The 27,888-nt window shown below is 40.1% G+C and overlaps 1 protein-coding gene across 5 annotated transcripts in view; it reads right to left on the minus strand.

Annotated features, from left to right (window-relative positions):
• Positions 1-27,888, minus strand: part of CARMIL1 (capping protein regulator and myosin 1 linker 1) — a gene marked incomplete at its 5' end in the record, with an annotated part of 333,278 nt that overhangs the window by 116,279 nt on the left and 189,111 nt on the right. For all 5 annotated transcript variants that reach the window (XM_084228463.1, XM_084228462.1, XM_084228460.1 and 2 more), the window contains 6 exons: positions 5,550-5,619; positions 11,079-11,183; positions 13,465-13,541; positions 13,675-13,752; positions 17,981-18,084; positions 23,604-23,690. In XM_084228463.1, coding sequence (XP_084084589.1) covers positions 5,550-5,619; positions 11,079-11,183; positions 13,465-13,541; positions 13,675-13,752; positions 17,981-18,084; positions 23,604-23,690 — 521 coding nt within the window. The remainder of the gene's footprint in view (positions 1-5,549; positions 5,620-11,078; positions 11,184-13,464; positions 13,542-13,674; positions 13,753-17,980; positions 18,085-23,603; positions 23,691-27,888) is intronic.

Raw genomic sequence — 27,888 nt, forward strand, 5'->3', positions numbered from 1 at the left:
AGGCTCCTCTTTAGTCATCCTGTAATAGGGTGGTCCCCAGGAAAGGGGGAGGTTCCCTGCCCCACCCAAGGGAGGGTGGAGCTGAGCAGGAAGAGGAGAAGCAGAAGAAGAGACTGAGGAAGGAAGCAGGATGGAGCCAGGAGACCTGGAGGAGGCGCATGGAGCCTAGAGACATGTGAAGAAACTGCGCTTGTCTTTTGGTCATGGACTGGGTGACACAGATGTGGGTGAGACCCGTGGGGAGGTGACAATGGCAGCTTTTATCTTGATGTTGATTTTGCTCTTTTCCTTCTGGGCTTGTCTGATTGTTTCTGACCCTTTTCTGTGGGTCCCCACTGGAAGGTGCTTTAGACTCATGGCAGGCTTTGGGGCCTTGCTCTGGGCCAATCCCATTTGGATGGACTTTTACCCACGAGGGGACGGGTAACTTTGGGTTGTTGATTTAGAAACTAGACTCTTTGCCTTTCCTGTATTGTTTCCTAGTTGTATTAAAGTTCCTTCCCATTAAAGTCTCCTATGTTTTGTATTGATGCGGCGGATGGCCCATTAGAATAGGCAGGTTTGCGGGGCTTGGGCTGCCCCTCTCCCTGTCCTATAACAATCCTCTTCCTCCCAGATAAACAGGCACACATGCCAGGCTGAGCAATGAATGTGCCAAATATTCTCCCTAAAGATGATGATAATCAGGCTCCCCGGTGGCGCAGTAGGTTGAGCGCTGCACTGTGAAGCTGTTGGCAGCCTCTGCAGCGCCAGTTCGATTCCTGGCCAGCCAGGGAGATTCCCACATGACGTGACAGACCTCTCCTGTGTTGCCTGCTGCTCTCCTCAGCGGTGTACTTCGGTCCTTCTGACTGTTCGGCTCCCTGCTGTATCTGTCTCTAACCCTCCCACACCTCTGGCCTGTACCCCAGTGCTTGTATAAATAAATAAATCTTAAAAAAAAAATGCTGATAATCCCCATCCCACAGGTGAGAACAAAGGCTGAAAGAAGGGAAGTCACTCAGCAAGTCAAGTGGCTAAGCCAGATTTCAAAGGAGGTCCTTTGGATTCCAAAGAGCACTCCCTTTGCCTCCCTAGAGTGGGTCATTTTTCTACAGAAATTACTTTTTTGGTACTAAAAAACCAAGGAAAAGAAAGTTAAGTATTAACATAATTAATGGGGAACATAATAAGGAATAGTGTGGGATATCTAAAGGAATACAGAAGGTTCATCTCTGAGTATAGAATCAATCTATCTATCTATCTATCTATCTATCTATCTATCTATCTATCTACCTACCTACCTACCTACCTACTTACCTACCTACCTACCTATTATCTATCTGTCTAAGGTTATTTTCAGTACTTGTTAGCTGAGCCCTCAGAATACATCTCAGTATTCTCTATTAAGTTTCCAAATAACAATGATGTTTATGTTGTAGCAAAGCAACTCTGTAGTATATAAATATCTGTATGGTACTTTTTAAAAATAGCATGAAGCTTAAATCTCCTCTCTCATTCAAATTTGTTTGAAATGCCTCTTTTAGGGGAATACAGAAATAGCAGGAAATACTATAACTCGCCAGGAAAGGTAAGGATAAACAGTAAAGGAACTAGCATATGGTAAAAACAAAAATAATGCGATTAAGCAAAGTTATTCTAAGTTTCTCATCTAGACACTTTTAATTCCAACTTTAAGGTTACTTTTCTCCCTTCCCTATAAGTTCAAACGCCAACTTGAGAAGGTGTTCATTTGCTTTCTATAACACCTATACAAACCTGATTATGAAATTGGTTATTGCCTAATAGCTATTTTATAGTAAAATAAATGATCTATTGACAAGCATGAAAACAGACTTCAAGGTATATCACATTTGCTTTTTGCTTGGATGGCTTAGGTAGACAATTGTATTACAGAAATCTGTAGGGGATGATGAACTTGTATAGAGCTGGGTTTTATACGTAGATACTTGGTACTACTCAGGTTTGGCAGATCCTCATCTTGAGTAAATCATCCCTGTGGAAATGACTCCCCCAGATGAGTATGGTGACATGGAGAAATTTCATTCCCTGCCACACTAATGGGCTATTTATTTGATCATCCGAGAAGGTTAAGTGACAAATTCTTCATGGTTTTGATTGGAAAGCTAAAGATAGAGAGGGCTGTGTCTACTGTAGCTAAATAGATAATGAACAGGGAAAAAAAATACATATAAGAACAATTTTAAACTCCCAAGTTAGTGAAAGCTCTTCTCTGAGAATATTATATAGGCTCTGAAATACAAAAATAATTAAAGATTAGTTGTTATTATTCAAAGTGCCCTGTATTCTACATATCCCCAAATAGTTTTTAGGAGAGAGTTTTTTGAACCATGGAGATGAGTAAAGTGGGACCTAGTTGATTTTGGACATCTAACCCTAAGAAAAAAAGAAAAAATTGTTTTAATTTAGAAAAACAATATTGTGTTTCACTAATTTTCATGAGCAGCAATAGAACATGTGACTCTATAAATGTGGTCATCCATTCTGTGATTCAAGCCATAAGATGGTGAGAGAACATGGAAATAAGAAAAGGATCACCATTCCAGCACAATCACTTTAATTAGGTAATCCATAAATGAACGGACAAAGTGAAGCTGGAATTATTTGAATAGTAATGACCAATCCTACCATCAGTGATCAATCATTTATTTGATTTGGAGTCCTAGTTTAATAGTAAAGATGAGAAAGGAAAAAGTACTAGCCTCTGGGTTAAGCCATATGAAAATGCCAATGGCCTGCCATTTTTCACCTACAAAAATGTTGATTTTCATATAGTTCACTTAATACAACTGCCCTTGAAGGTTATTCCCAGGAGGATTGCAAAGAAGTTTAAAGAATGCTATATGATTGGGCCTCCCTGGTGGCGCAGCAGTTGCATGCTGGGCTGCGAAGCTGCCCGTCAGCCTCTGCAGCGCCAGTTTGAACCCAGGCCACAGGCGAGGGTCCCACATGGCGCAAAGACCTCTCTCCTGCTGCGCCCGCTGCTCCCCGCAGCAGTGTACTTCATCAGTCTGCCTGTTCTGCTCCCCGCTCTGGCTCTGGTGAATTCTCTCACCCTCCTGTGCTTCTGACTATACCCAGTGCTTGTGTAAATAAATAAATAAATCTTTAAAGAAAAAAAAAGAATGCTATATGACAATGTAACATAGTGTCCTTTGGGTATACAGTCCCTTTCAACTTATTTGTGAGGAAAATGTTTAATGATACTTAATATTAACAACAGTCAAGAGAGCGTACTTTCATTTTGACTCTACAATTAGAGCTTGATTATTTCAGCTTCTTTAGAACTTAGTTTCTTCATCAATAAGTATGGAAGTACATGATCATGTATGTCCATTCTCGTTTTGATCACAGACATAAATGAAATTGGTAGCAGTCATGAAATTTAATCACAATTGTAAAACCACATATGGGTCATTGCTAATTCAGTAGTTTGGTCTAATGGAGCAAACACGTTTATGCCAACATTTTTTTTTTTTTGATAGAATAAGTAGAATCCTGATTCCTGTTCTTCATCTCCACCCCCCCAACCAGAAAAGAAAGCTTTTACTATTGTATGCACTCCCCCTTAATAAAGTGCTGGTAAAAAAAAAATCATATTATCAGAGGTGGCTTATATTTTGTGGACTCTCTTTATAAACAAAAGACCACTTATTTATATGAAAATTTCATAATGTAGGGTTAGGTTTTTAGGGTTTTTTTGTGGGGGGAGTTTTTCTAAATAAAAGACTAACAATGTTTTGTTTCAGTGCCTGTAAAGCTAGGGAGATCCCAACCACATTAATCTCATTTTCCCCCTTCCCTTTAATCCTCCCCCAAAGTCCTTCAATAATATGGTTTGATTTTCAATCCTCATCCCCCCGCCCCAAAAAAGACTAGTAAATCACACATAGCTGGTGCTGATCCCAACTCAAAATCAATTTTACAATTCCTGTACTAACAATTTATATGGCATGGTTTCAGATGGGCCAATGTCTAGACTTTTCAGAGACAGAAAGTGTTAATCTAATATTTAGTGTTGGCCTAGTGCTCAGCATCTTGTTAGGAGCTAAGGGAAACACAAAATGAAGTAAGACACAGACACTGCCCTGGAGAAAGTTCACAACCTATCTGGGAAAGCATACAAGGGGCAATTTAATAACTGCACAAGGCAAATGCATGTCACAATCATTAAGTACTAAACCAAGAGAAAAGAACAAGGTCATAGAGGACTGAAGGAGTTGGAAGAAATTTGACTTAGAAAGACAGATGGATAGCCAGTAACAAGAGCAAACAAGTTTTGTAGGGAGCAGACCCTGTAAGAAGCACTTTTTTTTTAAAAGATTTATTTGTTTATACACACAAGAGCTGGAGTGCAGGCCATAGATACAAGGGGTGAGAAGATTCAACAGAGACAGAGTGGGGAGCAGAACAGGCAGATGTACTGAAATACACTGCTGAGGGAAGCAGCGGGCAAGACAGGAGAGGTCCGCTGCACCTGTGGGTAGCTCCCTGGCCAGTGATTGAACTCATGCTGCAGTGGCTGGGTATAGCTTCATAGTGCTGTGACTTAACTCCTTGTGCCTCCAGGGAAGCCCCAAGAAGCACTTTTCAAAAAACTCCTTTAAATCTTGTAACAACCCATTAGCAGAGGCGTTGAAATACCTCACTTTGCAGGTGCAGACAATGAGAGTCAGCACTAGGCACTAATTCATCCAGGACTGCACAGTCCTGGCCAAACTCAGGTGGATCCCTCAGGGCGTGAGGCAGGTATAGAGGAGATTGCACCTGAGTTAGATCCCTAAAGAGGGGGAAGCTGTTGGGAAAAGAGGAACATAGGAAGTGTGTCCTTAAGTCCCAGGAATAGAAATGAAGAGATTTTCACTTCCCATCCTGAGAAGACACCCCATTTGACTTGTTGGGTGAAGTCAGGCTCTGAAAAGGCCATGGGGTTTGTATCCTCGTCTTTTCTTACTCATCTCCATACAAACCAAGTTTGAAGATAGTAAAGGTTCAAGTCCCCTCTAAAATGCAGGAGTATTGAGTCTTAATTCTTCTCTGAGTGTTTTTTGACAGGAACTGCTATGACACTGAGAAGCCTCTTAAATTTCCTGTTTTAAATCAAGATATTCAAAAGCAAAATTAATGATAAGACAGCCATTCCCTTTCACACTCCTGGATCCAAATTAGGCTGTACTCATTTGTCCCCTGCAGAGAATGCTGTATGAGCCACGTTTTGAACGGCGAGCTAGTTTATAGCTTTCTCTCTCAAGGCTTCATCATAAAATACTTAAGCAACTGGCACCAGGAATGGGAGTTGGAAGTGGGGGAGAAAGCCGTAAACACACTTGAATGCTTTCTGAATGGTGTTCCATGGCTGGCTGTAGATAAAACTTGTGAAATACAGAACATCTGAAACTTCTGTAATGTGTGCTTTTCTCTTCATTTATACCCTCTGGAAATGCATTATCACACTTTTTCCAGGAAAAAGGCAAAGCAATCTTCAGGCGATTTATCTATTCTAGCGTGTGGTCTGAAGGTGTTCTTACCTCACAGTTGCTGAGATCCAGAGAGACTCCCTTCAAGTTATGGTTACAAGCCAGGCCCAACAACAGCGCCCTGAGGGGAGGAAACACATACTTTAGATACAAATTCCACACTTGGCACTGAAAATTTGTCAGCACACTGAATAAAGCCCAGAAAAAGAAGAATGCCTTCTTCTGAGTCACAGGTCAAGAACCCAGCACCACCTCGCATTTTAAAATGCCAACTGCATTTCTGCCTCCCGACAGCCATGAAAAAATTGACACCGCCACATTCTTCTGTTTGACAAGGAGCAGGCCCATCATAAATGCAAAACTTGACAGGATTGCCTTTCCTATGCAAATAAACCAACAGCGCACCTAATTGCACACTGAAATTAAATTGTGTTCATCACAGATAAATTCCCACCTGCATCTGCTTGAAAACACCTTTAATAATGTTCAGAATATTCGTAGGTGATTGTTAAGAGTAGCAAAGGGAAGCGGGTTTTCCCTAAGGAATATGGCAGGAAGGTTGTCACCTTATTCCAGGATGTGAAATGATAGCTGAATGGGTTTATTAAAGGACCTGCAGAGGTGGGAAAAGGAAGGGTAGAAGGCACTAGAGCTACAGCTTTGGGATCTGCCTGGCTCGTAGTGGTCACGGGCCACCCAGCTCCCTACTCTGAAGAGCAATCTCATCTGCATGTTGAGACTGGACTAATCACACGTATCTCTTCTCGCGCTCTCTGAGAGAATTGATGCATTCTACTTTCACAAGTCAGGCCTATGTGATCCAACAGGAGTGAGCAGATTTAAAACAGAAATTTCTCTCTCTCTCTCTCTCTCTCTCTCTCTCTCTCTCTCTCTCTCTCTCTCACACACACACACACACACACACACACACATTAAATCACACCAAAAGGTCACAGGTCCTCCACGAGGCCCTATGCACAAGACAAAGATGAGTAGGAGTGAATTCCCCTCTCAAGCAAGGGAACAAATATGTGTGCAAAGAATGACGGGCCAGCATTTGCTGCCAGGGATGACCTTTTCTTCATGTTTCCAAGAGAAGGACTTCCATCTCCACCCAGGCAAACTGGGAAGGTAAAGAATGACTTCACACCAAAGTCTCTGAGATCTACCCCCACCTGTGATTCTGAGCCTCATTGTTGAGGGAGCACCCAAAGAGCAGGCCAGAAGCACAGCAGTTTTGCTGCTGTGAGCCATGGAGACAAGCTGCCAGAACGAGGCCTGAGGGGAGAGTCTTCCTCTGCACTGCTCTAATGGATCTAGTCCTCTGGTCCCTAATTTGAAAACCCTGTCCTACGAGAAAGATTGGGTATATCTCATCTGTGCACCTGGTCTGTTCAATTTCTTATGAATCTGCTTCACTTTTCCTAAAAGCATTTTCTCCCATTCTTTGCTGGAGGCAGTTCTGAGGCAATGAGAGAGATTGGGAGTAGGAACCCAAAAGCCAGTTAGTGGGGTCCAGGCTCTTATGAACAGTCAGATGGCCTTCGGCACATCACATTTTCTCTCTGCCGTCTCAGGTTCTCATTAGCAAAGGGGGAAGAGTTCAGACACTAGGAAAGAGGTCCCTTTAATTTCTAAGATACACTGAGTTTCTAAGGACTTAATTTCATATTTTATATTGTAGTTTGACAATGTTTAGATGGAAGGAAAACTCTTCCTACTTTCCTGACCTATAGATTAAAACCAAGGAAACAAATGGCATGCTTTCAAATATTTAACTATAGAAGCTCAATGATTACGGTGTGTTGACTCCTGAGACATATAAATATAAATAATGCACAGACACTGTTGCAAATAAGTAAAATAAAATCACAGAAAAACAATGCATACAAAAAGCTGGGGGGATTTTTTCTTGCAAGACATGTTGTTTCTTGTAACCTGCTGATGGGAAATCTGCCTTAATCCACTCAATCCTCAATTATGAGCACAAAATTGGCTACAACAAAAATTTATATTTTATTTCCCCAGCTCGCTCTGGATACGTGATGCTAGCTATAACTTTGGAATAATACATTTAATAGTTTTATTTTAAATACTCAGGGATCTGGGCTTGGAGAGAAGGGGTTACTATGTGCCAGGAAGGTAGGGAGGTTAAGAGACGAGGGAAGAAGGGATGAGGGTGCAAAAAAAGTGAAAACAAAAATAAGCGCTGAACAGGAACGGCTCAGCCTTGGGAAACACATAAGCCAAACTATTGGGAGATTTCAGGAAATACTGACGAGCAACATCACCATGTCCTGCCCTTGAAATATTTCAACTTGGATCGCCAGTCTCTAAAGAAAAGTGAAACTATGAAGTACATCATTATATACTTTGTATTGCTTTTGAAGAACCCCAAATTAAGTGGGGGAATGTCTGTAGAAGATTAAGTCCAAAGCATTACTCTCAAAAGCAGTTGCATTTCTTTAACTTATTCTCTTAAAGGTACTGACCCCCAACCCTTTAAGAATTTAAGAAGGGGCCTCCCCTGGTGGTGCAGCGGTTGAGCGCGGGGCTGTGAAGCTGCCAGCAGCCTCTGCAGTGCTGGTTCGATCCCTGGTCACTGGCGAGGGTCCCACATGGCGCGACAGACCTCTCCTGCCGCTCCCGCTTCTCCCCTCAGCAGTGTATTTCATCTGTCTGCCTGTTCTGTTCCCCCTTCTGGCTCTGGTGAAATCTCTCACCCTCCTGCACTTCTGACTGTACCCAGTGCTTGTATAAATAAATAAACAAATCTTAAAAAAAAAAAAAAGAATTTAAGAAGGTGCTATGCACTCCTGTGAATGGGTGTGGGGTCAGGAAGAGTACAGAGAAAGGGATAGCTGGCTGACTGTGGTAGACATTGTACATATTTCAGTCCTCTTTGGGGACTGCCTCAGTTGAAGAAAAGTACCTAATCCAAAGTTATGTCTCCTCCCCAGGTAGCCTGTATCCAAGGACTGATCAACATAGGGGTCTAAAGGCCCAGCCTCCTCACCCCAACTCAGGGCAACTCTATGAAGGGCCTTTCCAGTCACAGAGCTCCATGGAGTCAGCTGAGGCTTTCACCATCAAGGTGATCCTCCCAGGAGCACTTCCGAATAAATATACTACATGCTAACACCATCTTGCTTCCTAATAGAACCAAGCAGCACAAGTGCACTTTGACAAATTACTAAGCTTTCCTGAGCCTCAACAGTAAAGAGAAGAAATAATGCTGCCTTCCCACAACTGTTGTCAACATTGAAGGCGATGTCTCTATGAAGCACCCAGATTGGTGTCTAGCTTAGGGTAGTGCTCGTAAGTTCCTTTCTATCACCATCCCCTCTCACAGGTGAACTCACGCACCTCACATTATACCTTTTCACATTATACAGCATCTCCAGCCATGAAGCTTTTTTCCTTGCATTAAAACTCTAATGAGTGAAGCAGAGACCAGAAGAGACAATGGATTTAACATTAAATGGGCACACAACTAAGAACAGGTCACAAGATTTAACATGTAAAAAACAACTTTGAGTAATTCTCCTCTGAATCTGCCTGTGCTCACTCTTGAGTGTGTACTTTGACCTACAATAAAGCGTCATTTCTAACTCAAAAAAAAAAAGCTTTGAAACATATTATTTATGCCTATATCTATAATAAAGTACAATAAATCCAGTGTTGTGATAGTGTGAAATCGTCCATAAAATCTATTATTTCATGAATCAATAAGAGGTACTCTATATTTTACAGTAATCAACAACATTAAAAGAATTAGAACACAGCGTACCTACCACTAAAATGACTCAAACATTATAATCTTGCATTCATACACTATGAGGGAAGATCAAGACTGGCAATGCATCCTACTCCATACCTCAGAGCACCTAACTCAAGAAATATCAGTTGAATGAATGAGTGCAATTAAATTGCAAGAGAATCTCTTTAGAATGTTGATTCTGATAGCTTTATTAATTCCAAACAATCTAATCATGAGGCTTTTACTATTTGCAGCTGCTAGATCTAAAGACCTATAACATATGATTCAATGTTTTTAAAAAAGAAAAGGCCTGCTATAACAACAGATTTTTTTAAACAGTGGCTTCATCTACTGTTCTTAAAGACACTCATTGTTTAGTTACATGGTATTATATGAAATACTTTAATCAAGATTTTCACCTTTCAAATTGGAAAAAAAAAGACAATTTACAAATTGGATGAAGATTAATTTTCTAGTAAAATATAACAGCAGACACTGATTTTAACATTTCATCTTGAGAAAATTAAAAACTGATTTACATGTCAGGTGGGGAAGAGAGAAGTCTGCACGTACATTTGAGCATCTCTGACAATGTACATATTCATAACTGCTTAAAAATAAGTTCTTAAGAGTCTAAGAGAACTTGATTCTATAGCCCTTGTGCACCAATTTTTTTTTTAAAGATTTATTTATTTATTTATTTATTTATTTATTTATGCAAGCACTGGGTACAGTCAGAAGCGCAAGAGGGTGAGAGAATTCACCACAGCCAGAGCGGGGAGCAGAACTTGCAGAAGGACCGAAGCACACTGCTGAGGGGAGCAGCGGGCGGCAGGAGAGGTCTGCACGCCATGTGGGACCCTCGCCAGTGGCTGGGGATCGAACCAGCGCTGCAGAGGCTGCAGGCAGCTTCGCAGCCCAGCGCTCAACTGCTGCGCCACCAGGGGAGGCCCCAAATTTTTGATTATTTCTGGAAATGGTAAGCAAACATTTCAAGGATTACAAAATATTCTCAAGCCTTAAGTTAGCTCAAAAGTTTACCTTCACCACTGCACCTACACTAGGAATATTAAGCCATAAGCTGACTGCCAGGTAACAGTCTATCCTGGACTGGGTAACTCTGAAACTCAAGCACCTAAAATCTGGTTCTGGGGCCTCCCTAGTGGTTAAATCTCAGCACCATCACAGAGAAGGCCTGGCTTTGATCCCCAGCCAGGGAGCTACCCACATGGCGCAGCAGACCTCTCCTGTCTCACCTGCTGCTCCCCTCAGCAGTGTATTTCAGGAAATCTGCCAATTCGGTTTCCCACTCTGCCTCTGGTAAATCCTCTCACCACCCACACCTCTGGCCTGCACCCCAGTTTTTCTATGCAGAAATAAATTTTTAAAAATATTTTAAAAAAATAAATAAAAACTGGTTCTGTTTCAATCATATAGTTTGATTATGATGGCTAGTAGGAATACTTGGACTATATTAAAACACATACAAACAAGAATACACCAAAAATGGACTGAACAGAAGTGCATATAAAGACAATGGCATCTGCGGGCACAACTACTGATCACTGACTATAGATCAGGGACTACTGCCAAGGTCACAAACCAAAGAAAGATTTTTTTTTTTAATAGAAGATGCAATAATATCAATACTACACACCATACTCAAGAAGAATTTGATTCCCTCTAGTGCCCCAAGTAAAAAGGCATTTTCATCTGCCTTGTCTGTCTCAGGATTATATGTCTTTTTCCCTTCCCTCCAGCACATTCATAATAACAAATTGAACTTTAAAAGCTCTGGAGAAAATGAATTAATGACTCACTTTAAAGGCTCAGGAGACAGTTTTGTGCCTGAAAGGTTGATCTGCATCAGAGCCAGAGAACTACTAAAAAACTGCTTGAAAGATGGGGGCACTTCTTTGCCTTTCCTGAAAAACAAAAAGAGCACTGTACTTGCGATCACGCCTGCATCTCGGCACCCACTTCCAAACTGGCAAAATTACCCAGTGGTTATTCACTGTGAAGTAATCCATAAATCAGTTATACTTTCAGTAGAAATGTAAAGGTAAAAAGAACATCTGAAGGCTAAATAAATCACTTCAATATGGTTAAAGGAATGATGTCAGGAAAACAGCAACATCTCATTCAGCCCTTAAAGAGTTTTATTCCTGTTTTTTGCAGTCAGTGAACCCCTGGTGTTTTACTCCTACATCTTCAGGAAAATCCATGTTTGGATTTTTTATGAAATAAGATTTCAGGCTATTTGAGAAGAACTATCTGAGCAATTAGAATCTCTATTTAAAAGAATAAAAATTCACTTTAAGAGGAAGGAGAATTCTAGTGGAATAAATACTAAACACTTCAAACAACTCTGGTTCCAGCTAGTAGGTGAATATAAGCTTGCATATTCCACTCATTTAATGACAAGCAAATGTTGTTAAATTTTTCTTTGGATATAGTTCTCTTCCTGTCACTTCGTCTTGGTGGACACTGTTGCATTGTTTCCAAATATTCACTTGTTCCTTCCCGAGATAGGGATGATGCTTTGTCACCCCAGTGACAGTAGGCTTGGCCCTGCAAGTCCATTTGGTGAAAGGAAAAGAGCAGAAGTGATAATTGTGGTTTCCTGAGAGAAGCTTTACCAGCCAGTACGTGAACCACTATATGGTTCGTTCCTCTCTGCTATTTACAATCAACGTTCTAGACGGACACTGCTCTGTCATCCAGAGTAAAGGCATATGGCCAATCCACAAGGACATGTCACAATATCCTTGCTGCTGAAAGCCATAGGGATGGTGATGGATTGGTTGGGGAGGTGGGGGAGGGTTATGTGTTACCACAGAACAACCTGCCCTATTCTAACTGATAAGACTTGTGAAATCAGTTGAAGGATGAATGACCCCCTACAATGCACATGACTCAGTTTAAGTGCCACAATTTCAACAAAATTACCAAGGACTCTCAATGATTGTATCTAGGTAAGGTAGCAGATAGTAAATATGATTGTCCATTTGGAGACAAGAATTTTTGCGACACAATTAAGCTCTTCAAGCTCAGCAGCTCTACTGAAGACCAGTTGCTGCAGAAGTCACAGTATGGTGAACTCAAAAGAGCTGATGATATGAAAATCTTTATAGTCTATGATACCCTCTTTTAACTCAGTTCTTCAATTACAGCTCCACCAAAGCATGGCTTCATAAGCTACACTCAAATACATGAGCCAATGGGGTGCACTCAATTAATGCCCTCTAAGGAGCTCAAAATAAAGTTGGGGTGACTCTCAACTTCCCCCACCATTTTTTTCTCCTAGAGTTTAGACTCTCTTATCTTCTTCTATGAGATATCCATGGCATATTTTTGCTCTTAAACAGATTTACATCACTGTGAAAATAATGGATCAACTATACGTAAAAATGCAAAATAATTCTTTTGTGGAGCATAACTGTAGAATCAAGTAGGTTGAATAACTGGATTTTCCAAAGCTACTCTTTGAATATATAAAACTTTAAAAAGTTCACCAATAAAAGTGGAGATACTGCTAATGTCAAGCTATTCTCCGTGTTGTTAAAGAAGATGTAGTGACTAAAACATTGCTTATGACTTGTGATCATAGTTAAGAAAGCTAAGTGTTGAGCTAAATTAATATATTTGATGGTCCGAGAATTCCATACTTACATAACCCATGTATTTTTCATAATTCTGTATCCATTCTAAGTCACACATCTGTGTGAATGCTTGTTATTTCTAATCTCCTGCCTTATTTTGCAAATAACTCTAAATCAGAAAAAACAAAGTTAAGTATTTAGACTGGCCTTCCATTACTTATAGTGGAAGTTAAAATGTATGAGCTTTGGCTTTTGGCTACCCAGAAATACATTATACTTACCTCCAAGTTTATCACTGAGAAATACCGACAGAAGTTACAAAAGGTTTTTACTATGTTGGGATTGTCTGTCTATATGTGAAAAACAGCATATTTTTACACAGTTCAGAGAGAGGGGCTGGAGTTACTGATAAGAGCTTTAACCTGCGGTGAAAAAAGGTATTTAAAAAACTTGACCTTTAGGACTTTACATTTAAAGATAATGGTCTAAGGCCATCTACTTCCTCATGTACAATGTTCCGTCTTACCACTGTTATCCTATCATGAAAACTTTCTCCTGAGGAGGACACCCCTCGAGGACAACAGCAGCGAGAAGCAATGCCTACCGGTGAGAAAAGACAGTTCTGGAGACATTGAGCACAGCTAAATATTGAAGGCATCCACGAAGAAGAGCGCCACAGACCTGAGGAAGTAATAAAGCCACTTTCATTTTCAAGTATTTCTAGGGCTAAGAAAACATTTTATTAGTGATCCCCTTGTTTCCCATCTCAATAGCTGTTCTGAGACCCCCCCAGAGCAATAAAAGAAAATATTACCATGTCCAGGGAACACTCTGTATTGGATAAATCCAGATGAGCAATGGCATTTGGCTGGGCCAAGAAACTGTACATGTACTTGAAATAAAAACCAAAAACAAATATATTACGATCTAGAGAAACATACATACATACACACACACACACACAAATTAATATTTTAAAATGCAGTTGCCCCAAATCTCCCAGATTTACTCGATTCTTCCCAAAAGGATTAGCAGAATCTTCTGTCACTGTTACCTTCTGTGAGAGCAAAAATTCGAAGAATATTTAAATAGAATCAGATTTCAATTTAAAAAAAAAAAGGCCAAATGGAATCTACGCTACCAAACTCACTCTTTGTTACACATGACTTAGTTTTCCTGACTATCTCCATTTTTATTATACAATTTTGGAACAGTGCTAATTATTTTTAACTGCTGAGATTGAAATACCACCTGAGCTGCAGACACCCGATCAAAATGCTAATCACTTCTGAACGTGACAGAGGAACCAATAATTTGAGCCATAAGATGGTCTCAGGCTATATGCTGTGTCCAACACAATGATTTTTCCATCCTCAGTTACTTCCAAAGTCTAACAAATAAGAGCCTGACATTACTAATTAAAACTTGTTCTTTAATTTTACATACTGCCAAGATACTTCAGGTTTTAGGGTGTCACAATGCCTAAACTATCTCCTTATCCACATGCAAGATCATCAGAACAATAAAATGAGTAACTGTTTCTCCCATGACCGGGAAAATAGTTAAAATTCTTCTTGGATTTGCTGGATACAACCACATACTTGCACAGAGACAGTGTCCCACTTCTTGGTGCAGACTCGTAAGTGCAGCAGCTTAGCTATAAGATGATTGTGAAAAATTCTCTCTACCACGGAATTCAGAAAAACACAAGTTCTGCCTACAAATACTTCAGGATAATCACACACAGGGAATGGAATTATGAAAAATTCTGACTCAGAGAAATCATTCTGCTCTCACATGAAGTTCTCTGTCCCTCAGTCTTTGCCTAGCACTGTCTTTGCTCCTGGTCATCAGCTGGGGGAGCTCTAATCACCCTCAAGTGTTAAGGAGACCCTGGTTGGCCAACACTTACCCAAAGAGGGGGCCCTGGGCCTCCCTGGTAGCTCAAGGGGTTAAGCTCAATACCGTGAAGCTATCCTCAATCTGCAACATGAGTTTGATCCCTGGCCAGTCAGGGAGCTACCCACATGGCACAGCAGACTTCTCCTGCCTTACCCACTGCTCCCCTCAGCAGTGTATTTCACTCAGTCTGCCTGTTCTGCTCCCCACTCTGTCTCTAGTGAATCCTCTCACCCCCGGCACCTCTGGCCTATACCCCAGTTCTTGTGTGCATAAATAAATAAATCTTTTTTTAAAAAAAAGAGGGGGCTCTGCTCAGGGACTTCCAGAAAGGCACAGGGCCTCAGTAAACCCCTCCCCATACCTGCCACACAGCTCCCAGAACCTCTGCCTGTCTGGGGTTGGAAGCCCACTGTCACCCTGGTTTCATCATCCCACTTCTCAGCCCCTGAGGCCAGCTAGCCCAAGACTCACTTCTGGCCAGGGATAAATTCCTGAGCTATTTTGTTATCTTGGGCAACAAGTTCAATGACCCGATTTTGGCCTAGTCTTATTATTTAATTTTCAGGCTCCCCTTTTATCCCTCTATTCATCAAGTTTGTTGCTGTGATGTTTTGGTGATTTCACTTGGGACTCCTCATTTCATCTTGAGAGAAAGTGGATTTATAAATCATCAGTGAATTTAACAAGTAAAATTAGAGAAAGAGTTGAAAAAGTCAACAGCATCTGAGGACACACATACTATTTGAACCATTTCAGTGGGGGGAAGCCAGAGAGGAGGGAATTACAAAAACAGGATGCCCACTTGCTGCAGGTCCTAATGGTAAAGGAACGTTTCTTCTGAGTTCTATCACGGGAACCATTCCACCCATTTTTGCAATAAGATTACACCTAATTCGGGCCTCCCCGGTGGCGCAGCGGTTGAGCGCTGGGTTGCGAAGCTGCCCGCGGCCTCTGCGACGCAGGTTCGATCCCCGGCTGCTCCCCGGCCACCAGAGGAGGGTCCCACATGGCGCGCAGACCTCTCCTGCCGCCCGCTGCTCCCCTCAGCAGTGTACTTCGGTCCTTCTGCCTGCTCTGCTCCCCGCTCTGCCTCTGGTGAATTCTCTCACCCTCCCGAGCTTCTGACTGTACCCAGTGCATGTATAAACAAACAAACAAACAAACAAATAAATAAATAAAACATGCCTCTATTAAAAAAAAAAAAAATTAAAAAAAAAAAAAAGATTACACCTAATTCACTGTGTTAATAAGTTCTGCCAAAAAAGCTAAAAAGAAGCTTCTCCAAAGATGAAATGCAAATAGCCAATAGGTATATGAAAAAATGTTCAACCTCCCTTCTAATCAGGGAAATGCAAATCAAAACCATAATAAGCGGCCTCCCCGGTGGCGCAGCAGTTGAGCTCTGGGTTGTGAAGCTGCCTGCAGCCTCTGCAGCACCTGTTCGATCCCCGGCTGCACCCCGGCCACCAGAGGAGGGTCCCACATGGCGCGCAAACCTCTCTTGCCGCCCACTGCTCCCCTCAGCAGTGTACTTCGGTCCTTCTGCCTGCTCTGCTCCCTCCTCTGGCTCTGGTGAATTCTCTCACCCTCCCGTGCTTCTGACTGCACCCAGTGCTTGTATAAATAAATAAATAAATCTTTAAAAAAAAAAAAAAACCACAATGAGATACCACTTTACACGAGTGAGAATGGCACATATCAAAAAAACTAGTAACATGTATGTTGGCAAGGATGTGGAGAAAAAGAAACTCTCCTACATTGCCAGTGGGACTGAAAACTGGTCCAACCACTATGGAAAGCTATGTGGCGGTTCCTCAGTCTACTAAAAATGGAGCTGCCATATGAGCCAGCAATTCCACTCCTAGGAATTGACCGAAAGGACACCAAAACATTAACTCAAAAGGATACCTGCACCCCTATGTTTACTGCGTCACTATTTACGATAGTTAAGATGTGGAAACAACCCAAATGTCCAAAAACAGATACTGGATCAAGAAGATGTGGTATACATATACAACGGGATATTATGCAGCAATCAAAAAAGGTAAACTCATGCCATTCGCAGTGACATGGATGGAGCTGGAAGGGATTATGCTCAGTGAAATAAGTCAGAAGGAAAAGGAAATCATTTCACCTATAGGAGGAATACAGGGGAGCCAAATAAGGGATTGGGGGGGGAATAACAAAAAAAATTTAAAAAATTAACAGGCAACTATAAATCAGAGACATTCTGCAGGGGAGGGGACAGGAGAAGGATCAAAACGGGGGAGGGAAGAGCCCAAGGGACTATGGCGATGGTGCATGGGTGACTTGGTGGTGGGAATTCTATGGGGACTACACCTTACAGGAGAAAGTAAACACTGTGCAAAAATGAACAGTGATGTAAAATATATACAAATAAATTATATTTAAAATATAAGTTCTGCCAAATGTTTCTATTACTGATTCAGCTGCGTGAAAATCTTGTGATAAATGAGTGGAAACTATATTGCCTTCATACACAAATTTTAAACAGTGGCCCCAGTTGACTCTTAACTCCTCTCTCCTTACTATGTTCAGGGAAGAGATCAGGATTAATATGTATCCCAGTATCTCCCTTTTTTGTTGTTGTTGTTAACCTGAATTTCTTAAGTCATTGTAGTTCTCCCGTCACCATATCACCCTTGAACCATTACCATAGTCCCTTGTGAGCTTCCCTCCCATGTGACCCTCTCCCCTGCTGTATGCCTCAGATCTACAGTCAATTTGCTAGCTTTGTCTTTTTCTTGACTTTTGTTTCTCTATATTCTGCATACATGCCAATATCTCCTTTCAACCACAATTAAAAAAAATAATTCTTCCCAGCAATGCTATTTAGCAATGAAATAATTCAGTTTACACTTCCAATCTTTCTTATCAAGCAACTTTAACAGGTACAACAGTGTTTTACAAAAAAGATAAAAATTCGCTCAGAAAATGCATTTCCAAAATGGATTCTTATTCAGCAACATTAAGTGAGGGGGTAGGAGAAACTCTGATGATAGACTACATTTAATTAAGTAAGAATGGAAGTTTTCTCTAAAGCACAAATAAGCTCATAACTAAATGACTTTAAGGCCCCATTATAAAGGGCACACAGAGAAAAACGTCATAAGCCATGTTTAGAAATTATTCCAAGCTTATTAAACACAGCTTCTTTGCAGGTGGTGGTGAGGGGCCAGGATTAAAAACAAACCTACCGAGAGGTCATCTCCACGAAGGACGTTTCCTGAGAGGTCGAGATGGGTAAGGGTGGTGGCAGTCAGCAGGTTGGCACTGAGTGACTGAGAAAGGCTGTTCACCCCTGCAACATGGAAAAGATCCAGAGTCAACTCCCACTCCAGGAAACAGAATGAGGCTGTGAGTTTCTAGAAACAGCCCAGCAGCCCATCAACCTGCAGGACTAAGTTAACCAGAAGCACCATTCCCAAAGGCAGCTCTATGATGACCTATGTTTGACCTCCCCTCAAGAAGAACAAGTTTTCCACAGACACAAACATCTCACTGAGAGGAAAAGGAAATAGAATCAATGATATTTTGCTCCATTTCTTCTGATGTGGATGGAAAGGATTTCCCCTTTAAATCTTAGAATGATCTACAATTTAAGATCTAATTGGTCATTTCAAGCCTTCTCTAAGTCCTTTCATGTCATCCTGACTTACTGTCCAGTATTTAAACGACACAGATGCAACTGCAGACACCGGGCCTTTTTAAAGTACTTAGAAGTTAATATAGGAATTATGTATGTTACTTAATGTAGAATACTTAATATACTTAACATAGGAAGTATACGGTATACCACATCCAAGGACATCAAAAGGAAACAGTGATAATAATGCTTTTCTTTATTTATATACATAACAAGTTAAATTCAACTGAGCTAAACTAATAATACCACCCCAGAAACAAACAAACAAAAAACAAATACATGAAGAAGGCAAGATTGTCATATGTCTGTCATATGTGGATAACACTGATTTATGTAGTTAAAAAGTGAAAGCCCAGAAAAGTCCATCACCCACTGGCACTTGAAGAGGTCAACGCACGAAATTGAAGGGATGAATGCACACATAGCACTGATTATTATTGAAAAGCAAGCTGACAGGGACTCAGGACATTGCAAAGCTCTCCTTGTTTCTAGTCAAAGATCCTGGTGCCTAGTGGTATATATTGGAGGTGCGCTTATTTCTCAACTGAATGCACTTTTTTACATTATTTAGTTTTTCTTGCTTTTCAATAAAACTCTTCTCGAATATCCCAGCGAGTCTCAATCACCCTACAGAAAAGCAGGAAAAGAGGACTCTGTCCGCACCTGGGCAGGGCTTACATTGGAATGAGGGAAGAGTTAGGCTGGGGTGATAGCAGCAGAGGGAACCCCAAGAAAAAAAACTGATAGTGACAACTACAGCCTGCACTGGAGCTGTTCTCATTTCCAAGTTGAGAATGATCGGTGCATGGTACTGATCAGGAGGTTATTGTCTTATTTGCCAGTTTCAGAGTTAAAAAGAACTAATCTAATATGTGTCTGATAAAGACTTCCTCAAGGATCCCTGTGCATTTGGGGATGCACAAAGAAGAGATAGAGGGTTAGAGTGAAAAATATGTTAGCTAAATGCTAGAAGCATTTCTTGGCTATCAACTCAACATTTATTAAGTGTTCATCAAATGTTTAAAAATGTTGGCAACTGGGAGATATACATAAATAAGAACCACGCTGTGCCTCCCAAAAGTTCAAAGAAATAAAATAAATCAGGAAAGAAGTGAAATAAATTCCTGGATGAAAAGTTGGTGCTACATGAGAAACTCATTTTTGCAACCAATCTTTCTTGAAAGTCTACTGTGCACCAGGCATAGGTTTGTAAGACCAGGGAATTCTATCTGACCTCATAAGCCAGAGCAATGAGCGATGCAGACATCCTACTGGTCACAGTTGAGAGAGATAGGTCCTGTCAAGAGGTAAGAACAAGTGCTTGGCAGCAAAGAGAGTGGAGATTAGATTAATGATGTGGGATAAAAAGAACTGCAAAGGCCTACACAAAAGGTTCATCTCTGGAGGTAACTTCTACGATTGTTTAAATGACCAGCTTCCTCTCATTTGTCTTACTATTTGTAGCATTGATGTATTTTGTAATGGAATAATTGAGTCAAAAACATATGGAAAATACCAGACTCTCATCAGGAAAATCATTTGTAAAATTATTTCCTCTGAGGGATATAACAAGACTGAATAAATAATTTCCAAAATTAGAAGGTCAAATTAGTCTTGACAGCAGAATGCTCCTTGACAAGTGTGGGCGCTTGGCAGTTGGCCAACATCTGAATAGAATCAGGAGAGAACTGTGTTATCAGCTCAGCTTCACACTACTGAACCCGAATGAAGGATTTCCTCCCCCACCTCTTGAGCCCACATTCACATGAGGACCATGTTAATAAGCACACTAATAGCAGGAAACTACAAAAATATAGGATGGAAAAAACCAGGGCTCGTACAACCCAAACGAAACACAGATTTACATGCCATTCTTGATTCTGACCATTCTGCATATTTATTATTGGAGTGTTTACAGCTGGAAAAAGGTGGACCAGATGGCTGGGCACTGACATAATCTGGCAGCCAGCAGGACATTCACTAGAAATCCAGAAAACTATCATTAAGCTAACATCTAAGGAAGAGAAAGGGCATTTGGAGACGGTGTGGATGTGGTGGGGAGATAAAAAGATTAAAAAAAAAATTTACCTTAACTTACGGAGTCATGTATATAAATGTTTTCACAGGACTAATAGACAAATGTTCGTCAAATTCAGCAAAAGCTGAAGACTGCAGTTTAATGGGAGTTATTACATATCTGCAAGCCCTTCTGACGCTATGTGTAACACTACAAGACAGTCTTCCAGAATTTTTTTTTTTTTTTAAATAACCAACATTTACATCTCAGGAAGGCAATTAAAATTCTTTAGATCACATGTTATAAAATAGTATTAATGGGCCTCCCCTGGTGGCGCAGGCGGTTCAATGCAGCGCTGTGAAGCTGTCCACAGCCTCTGCAGTGCTGGTTCGATCCTGGCCAGTCAGCAAGGGTCAATCCTGGCCAATGGCGCAGCAGACCCCTCCTAACTCGCCCGCTGCTCCCCTCTGCAGTATATTTCATCAGTCTGCCTGTTCTGTTCCCCACTCTGTCTCTGGTGAATCCTCTCACCCTCCCGCGCATCTGGCCTGTACCCGGTTCTTGTATAAATAAATAAATCTTTAAAAAAAATAAAATAGTATTAGTTCTCAAAATATCCTATATTAATGTATACATTTTGATTGGGGGGAAGAAATAAATGACCTTTATAGGTAAAGGGTGCAAATAATGTGGGGCTGATCTCACTTGCAAGAAAGTGGAGGAATCAGCTTTGCTGTGGAAACTCCTTATTCTGGCCCCGGGGGAATAAGTGACCACCAGCCTCTACTAGCTTTGTAGTTAGGCACAAATAAAGTGAATATAATCAAGTTTTTATTTAAAAAAATAGCTAGACCTACAGAGCCTGTAAATTATTAATAATTTTAATTTTAATCCATGTGAATTTTTACTTAGAACTCAACAGTATAAATAGAGAATCAAAGAAATATCAATTTCTAGGCCTCCCTGGTGGTGCAGGGATTACAATCTCAGCGCTATCAAGCCATCACCAGCAATTGCTGCCTGAGCTCGACCCCTGGCCTCTTCTGTCTCGCCTGCTGCTCCCCTCAGCAGTGTACTTGAGTAGATCTGCCTGTTTGCTCCCCACTCTGTCTCTGTTGAGTCCTCTCAAGCCCCGCATCTCTGTTACAATCCCAGTCCTTGTATGCATAAATAAATATTTAAAAAAAAAAGGACAAAAAAGAAACTATCAATTTCCTCCAAAATAAATGCAAGTGACTAAGGAACAAGGGGGGGAAGGGCATTATGTAAGCAGTAACTAAAAAATAGAGGAATTTACAAAAGGCGATGGAACAAGGGAAAAGGTGCTCTGAAGAGGGCAGTGGGAGGAGGTGGTAGGAGGAGGATTCAGAGAAAAAGTGAAACAGAAGCTTAATCTTAGAGGATAAGCAGTAATTCATGACATCTGAGGCAGGGACACTGGCCCAAGTGGAAGTAAAAGCTTCTAAAAACTTATGGCAGCATAAAATAATGATGATGATGATGATGATGGTGGTGATGGTGATGATGACAGTGGTGGTGGCAGTTACCAGGGTCCTTTATGCCAATAACTGCAGTGTATATAATCCTACTCATTTAATCCCACGCATTTAATCCACCCATTTAATCCTACCACCTGTGATGAGTAGATATTTTTATTTCTGTCTCACCAAGGAAGCAACTGAGGATCCACGAGATTGTAAAAGCAGGTTAACAGCACATAAAAAATTAGGCTTCCACCCCAGCCATCCAGTTTAAGAACTGATAGTACTAGACCACACAAGCTTGAGCACGCCTCATTCTGTTGTACCTCCCTTTGCTGCCCTTGGCAGATACTTAGCTTTTACAAATTGTAGGTTCGTGCCCACCTAGCAAGTCTACAAGGTACTATTTTTCCAGAAGTGTGTGCTCGTTTTCTCTGTGTTGCATTTAATTAAGGTGGGCATATTTTTTTCTTAGACATAATGCTCCTGCACAGTTAATCTATATCCATAGAGTGTCAACATCAATTGCACATGCCCTGGGAAACCAAAACCTTACATGGCTCACTTCATTGCTGTACCTGTTGTTTTTGTGGTGGTCTGGGATCCAACCTGTGATCTCTCTGAGGTGTGCCCTAATAAGACTGTGACACAGTTAAGTAAAGGCTACTTATTCAATTCAAGGGATTTTCATTAAATGCCCACAGTGCTCTAGGCATATATGCCAGGTGCTGGAGAGAAAGGGAGGAGAGAGACACAGGCCACAAGGAGAGCCCCTTTCTTGTAGGGAAAACCCAAACTTTACAAAAAGTCAGACACCTAATGTACAAGTAACAGCAAGGAAAGACGAATGTGTCCTGATGAGGCCTCGGGAATAGGGAAGATGTGTCAGAGAGATGAACACAGATGGTGATTTGATAAAATCAGCTTAAGCTCTCTGAGAATATTGGGAGATGAACGAAAAATTCTTAGAGCAGAACACAAAGCATGTAGAAAGGTACAGTGTAAGCAGAGATATTTCCAATATGATGGCGCGCTGATGTGGCAAACTAACAACAGAAGTGACCAGATTTGACGAGCAACCTGTAAAGGAGTGGAGGGTGAGTAGAATCAAGAATGAACCTAAGGAAAGGAAGGCAATTTCCAGACACAGGAAGCACAGGGAGTAGAGTTACACTGGTAACTCAGAATTTAGGTCCAACCATTTTCTGGAAAACAGTTTGCAAAGGACTATGGGAAATAGGCTATGGGTATTTTGCTGGGGAGAGTGGTTTGGTAACAACACCTGAAGGGGGAGAGACTATACCTCTAAAACACATATAATGATATAAACCAATGTTACGTCAATAAAATGTAATAAACCAGACAGTTTGTCGGACAGGTGCTGAGGTGGGGGTGGGGCCACAAGAAACACCATGTGAATGTGAGCAGGGCAAGAGGCAGCCCCTAATTCAAAGTTAAAAATGCATGTGCATTTTAAAATTATTCTCTACCCTGAAAGTAGTTAAATTTAGCAACCAGAATTCCAACTACGTAATTTCTTTACCTTAGTAAAATTGGCAGAGTACCATCACATGCATATTCTTCACACAGATATTTAACTGAGTAATAACTCTAACTATTTAAGATAGCATGAAACATTGCAAGACCTAATGCTAAGCAAATAAGATTTACTGTACCTTTAGGTGACAATGAGGTTTTAGATAAATTTAAATGCTTCAATCCCTTTGGAAGTTTGGCAAATTGAATACTTAAGGAGGACACACCTGAGGAAGGAAAAAAAAGATGATTAGAATTTTCAAGTTCTCAAAATTGCATTTTCTTGACAAAGTCTGAAAACTAACTTAAATTTGATTCCAATTTAGGCTATCGCTTTTTCTTCCTAACATCAAAGTTTACTTTTTAATCCTCTATCACCAAACCTCCTTTTCTTTCTGCCCTACTTACAGGGTAGGAGAAGAGGGAGACTGTGTAATGAAGCATAACAACATCAAAACCAAAACCTTAGCATGGTTAGGGCTATTTTCCTTTGGAATAAGCTTTACCTTCTCCTTCTAGTCCTATTTCTAATACAAATCCTCTTGGGAAGAGTGATAAAATTGTTTCTCTCTTTTCTTTTTAACCTGTGCCTGAAGGAGCTGATCACTCTTCTGAGTGAGCAGATGCGTGCTATTTAATTATTGTCAAGAAAAATGGCATAATATTAACTATTCAGATTACAGCTTCACTTTTAGCAGATGGATTCCAATATTTAAATGGCTTGTGGCTAATAACCTCAGACAAAGCATCAAAGCATGTTTCAACTTCTTAAAGGTAACATGAAATAACTCACAAGGAATTTAAATCAGATAATCTCTACATTTAATGGCTGGAGTGGGAGATTATAAACACCAGCGCACTCATTCAAGGATGGCAATGAGTGGAGGCTGCTTTCTGGGAGGAAATGAGTAATACAAGAATGTATGTCCTTCCTCCAGGTCCTGCCACCAGCCTTCTGTTCATGTGAGTTACCACCTCCCAAGAGCCATGTTCTTTCCTGGAAAGGCCCCTAGAGTAGTATTAACCATATGGTCCCCCAAGACTGATTCTCAAACTCCAGGTACCTATAGGAACTACTGTGCAGTTTGCGGTGCTATTACAGAACCTCATATGCTCTATAAATGTTATCAAAGTTTATTAAAAAATAGCTCCTGTAGCAATAACCTAACGTCATGTAACTTGCCTAAGTCTCTGGACGGGTGTTTTTCCAAGGATGGTGGGTGTTCTGGGAGCTTCTATGTAGCCTAGAGCATTTAATTGTCAATAAGGTTGACAGTCACTGGATTAAATAATGTTAAACAGAGCTTGTCATGTTATTGTTCCATTTCATGTCGGCTGCGTCAAAATACTCACTTTGTTAAAATTCATTGAGGTATAATTGAGGATTTATGCACTTTTCTGAATGTACCATATACTTCAAAGAGAAAAATTATTTCCAAAAACTGGGTCTATAAAATCTACATAAGACTTTGGTTGTGGCAATGACTTTTTAGCTAAAACATCAAAGCCACACTCCATTAAAGAAATAATTGATAAGGTGGACTTCATTAAAATTGAAAAGTTCTTCCCTGCCAAAGACAAAGCCAAGAGAATGAGCAGCCAGGACATAGACAAGGAGGAGGGTATGTCTGCAAAGGACACATCTGCTAAAAAAAACTGTCATTCAGAATGTACAAAGAACTCTTAAAAGCCAAAAATAAAAAAATAACCTTTGTCTCATTAAAAATTGAGTCAAAGACCTTAACAGCCACCTTACAAGAAAAGAGATACAGATGGCAAATAAGCATATGAAAAGACACTCAGCATCATGTGTCATCAGGGAAATACGAATTAAAACAGCACCCATTAGAATGTTCCAACACTGGCACACTGACAACACCGAAAGTTGGCCAAAATATGGAGCAACAGGAACTCTCAACTCTTGCTGGTGGGAATGCAAAATGGTGCAACCATTGGAAGACAGTTAGGTGGTTTCTTACAAAATTAAGCATATCTTATTGTATGATCCAACAACCACATTCGTTGGTATTTACCCAAAAGAGTTGAAAACTGTATGACATTCTGGAAAGCTTAGATATGGAGGCAGTAGAAAGATCAGTGCTTGTGGAAAGTTGAGGAAAATAAGGAGGGGTGGATGGAATATTACTCAGTTATCAAAAAAGACAAACTCATGCCATTTGCGGCAATATGGTTTGGAACTGGAAAGGATTATAATAGCTGAAATTAGTCAGATGGAAAAATAAATACCAGATGGTCTCAATTATATGTTGAATATATAGAAACCAAATGAAAGGTCAAGAAAAAAATCAAAACTAGCAAGCTGACCATAGATGTATGGCATACAGCAGAGAGGGGGCAACAGAGAAGATGGAAGAACACAAGGGAATATGGTTCATGGTAATGGTTCATGGGTAACAAGGTGGCAGGAGAACCATAGGGACTATAATGATATAAGAAAAAAGATTTAATTAATAATAAAAAAGGATGGGCAGATGGAAGTCAGGATTTTTAGAATAGTAAAGATACTCTGCACGATATGGTAATGATGGATGCATGTCATTATACATTTTTCAGACCCACAGAACATATTACACCAAGAGCAAACCATAATATAAAATATGGATTTTAAGTGATTGTGTCAGTGTAGATTCATCAATTGCAACAAAGGTACCAGTCTGGTAGAGGATACTGATAACAAGGGGGGCACTGGGTGTCTGGGAGGTAGCGCCAATCCTTCCTCTCAATTTTGCTATGAATCTAAAAATACTTTAAGTAGATAGTCTTTTAAAAGTGAGAATACCAGATTCACACTTTTAAATTTTGATAAATCATTGCCTACTCCTGTCCAATTATCTTACATATAAGCTTTAGTTAGCAAAGCATATGCTTGACAATGTTAAAAGAAAACCTCAAAGTCATAGTCTATCTCTTCAAATTATGCTGAAAATATTATCTGTTAAAAGCTATCACTAAATTTGTACTTTGTTGTATTCAGGTTAACTTGAGCTGTTTGGCTTCTTTCTTTAAGAAGAGGCCAATTTTGAAACTTCCAATAATTCTTTTGTGTTAAAATACTTGTAACACCACATGACATTGTAAATGCCTATAACCAAATGCAAGTCCAGAATGGAACAATTATTTTAAGATACTGGTAACACTCACCCAACTGATCATTCTATAATCATAAGTTGTCTTTGAAAAGGAAAGTAGACAAAAAAGGAATAAACAACTCAGCCTATTTTCTTGAAAGTACCAAAAAGTAAAGCTCCTAAATTCAACAATGGTGAATAAAGCCAGAAATAAAGGTAAGAAATAAAAAATAGAAGTATATTAAAGGACCAAATGAACAGATGCAAGATAGTGGGGTAAAATGATTTCTTTAATCACATTTCAGACTACGCTTCTAGTTTCTTCCTTGCCAAAATGTTTTGCTTTTATTTCCTGGACACCCACAGCCATTATGTATTTCTTCTTAAAGAAATACCCTTGTTAAGTGCTAGTAGATGGAAGGCATAAATGGGGTCAGTGTTGCGTGTGTGTGTTTTAATGAGAATGAAGCTGTTCTATGTAAAATGTCATTTCATGGTTTTGATAACAGTTATTACACACAGGATCCTCAGACTTGAGAACACAGACTTCAGAAATGGCATCTCGGCAACATGAATAGACTGAGGGTGGTTGGCAACCAAAATTTCAGAGAAAAAAATTAATATGCCCTGTACTTTCTGAAACTACTTATTCAATAGTGTTACAGAAGAAACTGATCATCCAAGAAAACATTTCCTCACAAACAACAGAAGGTACTTTCAGTTTAGTATCTTAGTTTTGGCCAAAACTATTCAATTCTGCTCCCAGAAAAAGTAAAACATAGCCATCAGAACAATGAATTATAATTTATCACTGAAAGCTTTCATTTGAAGATTTTACTGGGTGGATTACCCTTCTTATGACTTATTTTGCTTTTAGTATGTGTCATATTTAGAAGGGAAAAACGGTCTACATTTTTATTTCTCCTTTCAAAACAAAACTATTATAGCTGCTCTGCTTCCAAATATTTATGCCTAATAAAAAAAAAGTAATTATACAATGTCAGTGTTATAATTTTCCATATAATGTTATTAACTTACAAAGGAAATTAAATTTCACATTACAGATTTAACCCATTAGACACCTGTTAAAATATATAAAATTCTAATATTAGGGCATTCTGGATGTCAGATGACAGGGAAAAAAAAGATTTAAGGTAGGTCCTTGTTAATTGCAAGGAACAAAATTAATAATTTAACAAAATTCTGCCTCTGGAATTCTAGCAACAAAAGGCCTCTTTCTTATCTGTCAGAAATCATAGATTTGAACATTGTGGTTGTAAGAACACAGGCAAGAGTTTATATATCTGACTTCTCCAAATTCCCATGACTCTTCTGG

This window comes from Talpa europaea (assembly GCF_964194135.1).
Source record: "Talpa europaea genome assembly, chromosome: 2".
Classification (NCBI taxonomy): Eukaryota; Metazoa; Chordata; class Mammalia; order Eulipotyphla; family Talpidae; genus Talpa; species Talpa europaea.